The sequence below is a fragment of the Sminthopsis crassicaudata genome, chromosome 3, assembly GCF_048593235.1.
Source record: "Sminthopsis crassicaudata isolate SCR6 chromosome 3, ASM4859323v1, whole genome shotgun sequence".
Classification (NCBI taxonomy): Eukaryota; Metazoa; Chordata; class Mammalia; order Dasyuromorphia; family Dasyuridae; genus Sminthopsis; species Sminthopsis crassicaudata.
In genome coordinates this window covers 584,064,509-584,072,924 of record NC_133619.1, presented here as the reverse complement: position 1 = coordinate 584,072,924, position 8,416 = coordinate 584,064,509, and the positions used below count along the sequence as shown (strand labels likewise).

General features: G+C 34.3%; 1 protein-coding gene across 1 annotated transcript; it reads left to right on the top strand.

Moving 5' to 3' along the window:
* The first annotated feature begins 703 nt into the window (after positions 1 to 703).
* On the top strand, positions 704 to 1,675 carry LOC141562496 (olfactory receptor 52P1-like). Its single transcript, XM_074302524.1, has one exon. It carries the CDS (start codon positions 704 to 706, stop codon positions 1,673 to 1,675), a length of 972 nt encoding a protein of 323 aa, XP_074158625.1.
* Positions 1,676 to 8,416: the final 6,741 nt, after the last annotated feature.

Sequence of the window (8,416 nt, the reverse complement as noted above, 5' to 3'; positions counted from 1 at the left end):
TCTGTTCTATGGGAAGAAACAACATAAAGGTCAATGCAAACAAACAAGCAAATATATATATATATAATAAAATAATGTCATATTTTTGTAGAACCATAGATTTAGATTAGAAGGGACCTCACTGATCATAAAGTTCAATCCATTCATTTTGTATACATAGAAAATGAGGTCTGGATAAATTGATTTCAGGTAAATTGATTTCACATGGAGAGGACTGAAGTGATGGAATATAAAATATCAACATCATCAAATCAGGTTGATTGCTTTCTTATACCAAGAAGTGGCTACCTACAACTACATAATATGCCATGATTACCTAATTACATTGGCCTAATCTCTCCTTAGTTCAAGGATTCCTTGGCAGAAAAGTCTCTGTCACCCTACTCAGACTGGGAACTTCCTCCATTTATAGGCAATTTATATTTTTACATAACAGGGAATACCTGAAGTAAGTTCATTAATGGCATATCTCCCTCAGCAAGTTAAGGGCTCCACAAGAGAATAACATCTCCCCTATCACACATAGATCTCCCTGAGTTTGGGATCATATCACCTCCAAAGGACCAGTGTATCGTTGAAAGCAGGGTCCATATTTCCTCTTTATTCTTTATTCCACTTCAGGAAGAAACAAGAACCACCAGTCTTCTATGTCTCTACACAGAAGTGATTGCAGTACCACTAATACTTACTAACCTATCCTAGTATGCTGATCTCCAACCATTCTGGTGCTATGACCTTCACATTGTTGGGCATCCCTGGTCTAGAGGCCCAGCATTTATGGCTCTCCATCCCCTTCTCAACCATGTTTATTGTCATCCTCATGGGCAATGGTAGCATTCTTTTTCTGGTAGCAACAGAGTCTTCCCTTCAAACACCCATGTACTTTCTTCTGACCCTGCTGATGGTGTCTGACTTGGTATCTACCTTGGCTGTGCTCCCCAAGCTCCTCTGCCTCTTCTGGTTTGGTGCCCATGACATTAGCATTAAAGGATGCTTTGTTCAGATGTTCTTCATCCATTGTACATCTGTAGTACGTTCTGCCCTCCTTGTGGCAATGGCCTTTGACCGTTATGTGGCAGTTTGTGAGCCACTCCGTTATAATACCATACTAAACTACACGATGGCAGGGCAATTAGCACTGACAGCCCTTGCAAAAGGAATGGTTCTTATCTTACCAATGCCATTACTACTCCAGAGGCTGACCTTCTGCAGGGCAGTCATTCCTCATACCTACTGTGACCACATGGCTATTGTGAAGATGGCTTGTAGTCATACAAAGCCCAATCGTATTTATGGATTGTTTGTAATCCTCCTGGTGATAGGTTTTGATCTCCTGCTTATTGGAGTCTCCTATATACTGATTCTACGTGCTGTGTTGCGCCTATCTTCCCGAGATGCCATTCTAAAGGCACTCAATACTTGCTCAGCCCACTTCTTTGTAATTCTCATTACTTATGTGCCTGCACTTTTCTCATCTATCACCCACCGCATGGGTCCTATTATCCCTCCTCATGCACATATCTTACTTGCTAATTTATACCTACTTATGCCCTCATTGTTCAACCCTATTATCTATGGAATTAAGATGAAGGAGATTCGGTACAAAATGGCAAAGTATCTATGTAGGAGAGATGCTCTGGCCATCAACCCAGGACACAAAGATGGGAATGAATAACCAAGTTGGGTCTTTGGTGGCATTTATCCTGATGCCTTTGCCATACTACAACTCTGGAAACAAATTTTAACAAATCACTCCTATACACATGTCTCCTTCACAAATGGAAACTATAAAAGCTTCTAACATATAATTTAAAAAATTATTCATTATTTGAATTGGTTTACTCTATATTCTGTTGTGTTTATACCATAGGATAAGCTTTAACCAGTCTCTCATTTAAATTGCAAATAGTACTACTAAGGATCACATAGCTAATAAGTGTCTAGATTTGACCAGATTTGAACTCAGGAAAATGAGTTCCTGATTCCAAATTCAGTGTTTTATCTACTATATCACGTAGCTACCCATGTATGACTTTAAAAATTACAACTGAAAGTATGAAAGATATCAAATAATATTAAACATAATGCAATATGAATAATAATTAATAAAAGGTGAAGAAAGATATGAAACCTAAATAATTTCACATTAAAGTATAGGTAATTCAATTATTATCATAGAAACAATAGATGATGTCATTAAAAGAAGTTATGAAAATGAGACAACACTGGTAACTATGTTACACAGAGAGTGGAGTATATGACTTGGAATTGAGAAGACCTGAGTTCAAATCCTACCTCAGACATTTATTAGCTATATGATCCTGAATATATTACTTTTAATATCACCATGCCCCAGTGTCCACATCTATAAAATAAAAATAATAATAGTGTCTATTTCATAGGATTGTTTGGAAGATAAAATGAATTTACATGTATTGTAACATATTGAAACATTGTAAAACCATTAGCCATCATTACCATCCTTATTATTAACATCTCAAAACTTTTTGTTACACAGTTACACAATAAAAGCATTAATATCTCAATATGATGTTAATCAATGCAGGAAAAGCTTTTGCCAAATATAACACAATGTCCTATCCAAAAAATGAATCATTTTAAATAAAAAATAGTATTTATCTAAAACAAGGTTGTAACATAATTTGTAATGGGTAAAAGAAGAGAAATATCTCCAATAAATTCAGAGGTAAAGCAACTACGTCTATTGTCATCATTATTATTTGAATAACTTTAAAAATTCTAACTATAACAATTACAGTAAAAGGAATTTCAGAAAATAAGCAAAGCCAAAGAGAAATATTTCTTCTTCTTCTTTTTTTTGCATGTAAGTAATCTAATTATTTGCTTAGAGAACCTTAACTATCTTAAAGGAGAAAGATGTAAAATAATTCACAAAATTTATTAGTTTTTTTTCCATAAATTGCTAACAGAATTCCTCAAGAAAGGAAAAAAAATCATTCAAAATAACTACAAAATTTATAAGACATTTGAGAGGCCAGCTACAAACATAAAGGAATTATATATTTTTAAAATTTGCTTGATTAGAATAGGGATTTTATTGGTCTAGAAAGATCACAAAGAATAACTTCCCTTTTAAAAGTAGACCAACATAATTTCTGCAAGGGACAAATGTCAAAGGATATAACAAGTTCTAAAAGGAGGAATTAAAAGTTTTAAAAAAAAATATGAAAAATTTTAGGATCACGAATGATATAATTAAAACTTAAACAATTCTGAGGTTTCATCACATACCCATCGGATTGTTGATTACAAAATAGGAAAATGACAATTGTTAGAGAGGCTATAAAAAGATAATGCACACCAATGCACTGTTTATGGAGCTGTGAAAAGATGCATGCAATATGGAAAGCATTTGAACTTATAAACACAAAATTTACAAATTCCAAAGGGGCTGAGGAAAAAAGAGAAGGACCCCTATATGTAAACATACATATTTATGGCAGTATTTTTTTTGTAACTTGAACTGGAAACAAAATGGGTCCCCATTGACTGAGGAGTGGTTGAACAAACTATAATGTAATTTTATTGTGTCATAGGAAATGCAAAAGGTAAGATTCATAGAAACCTAAAGGAAAACAAATTGGAAAAACAATGCAATGACCAGTTTTAATTCCAGGACACTGATGATAGAAAAATTTGCTCAAATTTTGTCAGAAAGACGAGAGATTTGAGGTTCATTCAATAATGTGAATTCAGTTTAGGCATTTATTACTTATTGTGTGTCAGTGCTGGGGAAAGAGGAATACACTTAGTATTCTCTCTCTCTCTCTTTCTCTCTCTCTCTCTCTCTCTCTCTCTCTCTCTCTCTCTCTCTCTCTCTCTCTCTTTCTCGTGTGTGCATGCATGTCTGTCTGTCTCCTTTATTTCTTGACCTTTCCTTGCTATTGGCTGTCCCTTTTCCTTCATATTGGAAGTGCAATCCCATTGATGGGCTTGATTTCACTTCTAATTTTAAAAAAGTCTTGATCTGCTTCATTTCAAACACAGACCACCAATCTTAGGCAGCCTAGTGACCCCTTCTCCATCCTAGGGCTCATCATCTTGGCACCAGATTTAGTGTGGTTATTAATTTTGGCTTAGTATTCTGTAGCTCAGAACTCCAAAGTTCAAGTTCCACCAGCCTCACAAGTTTTTCAGTATCAGATATAAAAATCACCATGATTTTCAAAGATCATTATTAGTGGTCCAGAAATCAAATAAAATCACAGAATCAATGTGGGAAAATTGGGACACTAATGCATTATTTGTGGAGTTATGAAATGATCTAAATATTCTTTTTTTTAAGTTTTTTTTATATTTTATTTTGTTTTTTATTAATTTTTATAATTATAACATTTTCTTCGACAGTACATATGCATAGGTAATTTTTTTTTACAAGATTATCCCTTGTATTCCCTTCTGTTCTGAGTTTTTCCCCTCCTTCCCTCCACCCCCTCCCCTAGATGGCAGGCATTCCCATACATATTACATATCTTATAGTATATATCCTAGGTACAATATATATGTGCAGAACCAAATTTTGTTGTTGTTGTTGTTGTTGTTGTTGCAAAGGAAGGATTGTATTCACAAGGTAAAAATAATCTGGGAAGAGAAACAAAACAAAACAAAACAAAACACAAACAAACAAACAAACAAACAAAAAAAAAAAACAATGCTCACAGTTTACACTCATTTCCCAGTGTTCCTTTTCTCGGTGTAGCTGATTCTGTCGATCATTGATCAATTGGAATTGGATTAGCTCTTCTCTATATTGAGGATATCCACTTCCATCAAAATACATCCTCATACAGTATCATTGTTAAAGTGTATAATGATCCCCTAGTTCTGCTTGTTTCACTCAGCATCAGTTGATGTAAGTCTCTCCAAGCCTCTCTATATTCCTCCTGTTGGTCATTTCTTACAGAACAATAATATTCCATAACATTCATATACCATAATTTACCGAACCTGATCTAAATATTCTTGAAAACAAATTGGAACTATGCTCCCAAAGCTATAAAATTGTATATGCTCTTTGATCTAGTAGTATCACTACTGGGTCTGTATTTCAAAGAGATAATAAAAAAGAGGGAAAGATCCACATGTATAAAAATGTTTATATCAGCCCTCTTTGTACTGACAAGGAATTGGAAGCTAAGTGGATGCCAAACAATGAGAGAATGGCTGAATAAGTTATGGTATATGAATGTAATGAATTATTCTTGTTTTATAAGAAATGATGAACAAACTGATTTCAGAAAAGCCTGTTGAGACTTATATGAACTGATGCTGAGTTAAGTGAGCAGAAACGGGAAAACAATGTACACAATAACAGCAAAATTAAGTGATGGTCTACTGTGATACATTTAGCCCTTCTCAAGAATGTAGTGATATAAGACAATTCTGATATATTTAGATGGAAAATGACATCTGAATCCAGAGAGAAAACTATGAAGCCTGAAGCATGGCATTTTCATTACTTTTTGTTTGTTTTTTCTTTCTCATGTTTTTTGTCTTTTGGTCTAACTTTTCTTGCACAATATGACAAATATAGAAGTATAAAATATATAAATAAGAAGGATTGAAGAATTTAAACTATGTCAAATTTTTCGCTGTCTTAGGGAAGGGGAAGGGAAGAAGGGAGGGTGAAAAAACTGGTAAATAAAATCTTACAGAAATAAATGTTGAAAATTATTTTACCTGTATTTGGGGGGAAATGCTATTGAGAAAAAAAAGTAACAGAATCAGAGAATTATGGTCCCCAGAGCAATGTGGCACAAAGTGTACCTGACAAAGACTTATTTTTATGATATCCCCAACTCCACAGCAACTACTTCCCAAGCAATTATTTAGAACTTTCAAAAAGTTTACTTTTTATTTTTTTCCCAGTCATTTTCTAATATCTCCATCCTCTATTCTATTTTTGTACATTGAAGAAACTTGGCAATCTCATACTTGAAGCTGTTTAAGCATCTTCTTTTCTTTCCCTTTCTCTCTCTCTCTCTCTCTCTCTCTCTCTCTCTCTCTCTCTCTTTCTTTCTTCCTTCTTTCCTTTCTTCCTTCTTTTCTTCCTTCCTTTCTTCTTTCCTTCCTTTCTTCTTTCCTTCCTTCCTTCCTTCCTTCCTTCCTTCCTCCTTCCTTCCTTCCTTCTTCCTTCCTTCCTTCCTTCCTTCCTCCTCCCTCCCTCCCTCCTCCCTCTCCTCTCTCTCTCTCTCTCTCTTCCTCTCTTCTCTTCTCATTTCTCTCTTTCTCTCTTACTTCTTTCTCTCTTTCTCTCTCTCTCATCTTTTCTCACTTCTCTTCTACTTTCTTTCTACATTCTTTCTCTTATCTTCTCTCTTTCTTATCTTTCTCTCTTTCTCTCTTTTCTCTTCTTTCTTATCTCTTCTTCTTTCTTTTCTTTCTTTCTTTCTTTCTTTCTTTCTTTCTTTCTTTCTTTCTTTCTTTCTTTCTTTCTTTCTTTCTTTTTTGCTGAGGCAATTGGGATTAAGTGACTTGCCCAAGGATACTGATCTAGGAAATGTTAAGTGTCTGAGGTCTGATTTGAACCCAATTCCTCCTAACTTCAGGGCTGTGCTCTATCCACTGCACCACCTAGCTGCCCCAAGCATCTTCTTTTCTTCAGACTAAATCATATCTAGCGTGTTCTCAAGGTTGCTTACCATCTTTTTTGTTCTTTATTTTTAAAGATTTTTATTTTCAAAACACATGTATAGATAGTTTTCAAAATTTTGAAATGTTCCAAATTTTTTTTTCTCCCTCCATTCCCCCCACCTTCACCCCTAGATGTCAAGTAATCCAAAATACATTATACATGTGCAATTCTTCTATACATATTTCCACAATTATCATGAGGCAAAATGAAAATTAGTTCAAAAACATGGGAGCCACCTGCCGGTGGTTTCTGGAGGTCTAACTCAGACTTGTAGAATGGATCTCTTCATGTGAGTGGATGATGATACAAGGAGACTGAGAGGCAGTTGCATTGTCTGACTTTTCTCCTTTTCCCTCTTGACTCCAATTTATTTCATTCCCAATCCACAAGGAATATTTGTGAAGGCTGCTATGCAACTCCTTAAAGTGATATGATTCATAGCTTTGGAGGCTCTTGGAGAATTGACCTGCCCTTCACCTAGGCATGATCCTTAACAAAAAAGGGAAAATATTAGAAAGAAAAGCAAGCAAACTAGCAAAACTAATATATTGTGATCCATAATCATTCCCCACAGTCCTCTCGGTGCAGAAGGCTCTTTCTATCATAAGACCATTGAAACTGGTCTGAGTCACCTTGCTATTGAAAAGAGCTGGGTCCATCAGAGCTCATCATCATATAATCTTCTCCTGGTACAATGGTACAATGTTTTCCTGGTTCTACTTACTTCATTAAGCACCAATTCATGTAAGTTTCTCGAGGCCTCTCTGAAAACATCTTGCTACTCATTTCTTATAGAACAATAATATTCCATAACATTTATATGGGTTATAAATAACTTATTTAACTTATTTAGCCATTCTCTAACTGATAGGCATCCACTCAGTTTCTAGTTCATTGCCACTACAAAAAGGGCTGCTACAAACATTTTTGCAAAAATGGATCCTTCTTCCTTTTTTATGATCTGTTTGTGATACAAGTCCAGTAGAGACACTGCTGATCAAAAGATATGCAAAGTTTGATAGGTGTTTAGGCATAGCTCTATATTGCCCTCCAAAATTGTTGGATCAGTTCACAACTCCACCAACAACATATTAGTATCCATCCCAGTTTTCCCATATCCCCTCTAACATTCATCATTAGCCAATTTAAGAGATGTTTAATGGTATCTCAGAGTTGCCTTAATTTGCATTTTTCTGATTAATAATGAAAATGTTTTAATTTCTTCATCTAAAAATTGTCTGTTCATATCCTTTCACCGTTTATCAACTGAAGAATGAGTTATATTTTTATACATTTGAATCAAGTTTTTGTATGTTTTAGAAATGAAGCCACTGTCAGAACCTTGGATGTATTTTTTTCCTAGTTTACTGGGAAATTTTGTACACATTGGTTTTGTTTGCACAAAATATTTTAATTTATTATAATAAAAATTATCTATTTTGTATTCCATAATATACTAGTTTTCTTTGGCCACAAATTCCTTTCTTCTCCACAGATCTGAGAAGTAGACTATCCTTTGGTATTTTAATTTGCTTCTAGCTTCACTCTTTTTTATTGGTTTTTTATTAAATATATTTATTTTCAAAATATATGCATAATTTCTTTCTTTCTTTTTTGGTTTGTTTATTTTTAATATACATTGTTTTATGAATTATCTTGAGACAGAAAAATCAGAGCAAATGAGAAAAATCATGGACGAGAGTAAAAAAAAAACAACAAAAAAAACCAGAAAAAAGCAAT

Excerpts from the sequence above, each read along its gene's own strand:
- LOC141562496 (XM_074302524.1), top strand. The coding sequence starts at position 704 with ATGCTGATCTCCAACCATTCTGGTGCTATGACCTTCACATTGTTGGGC.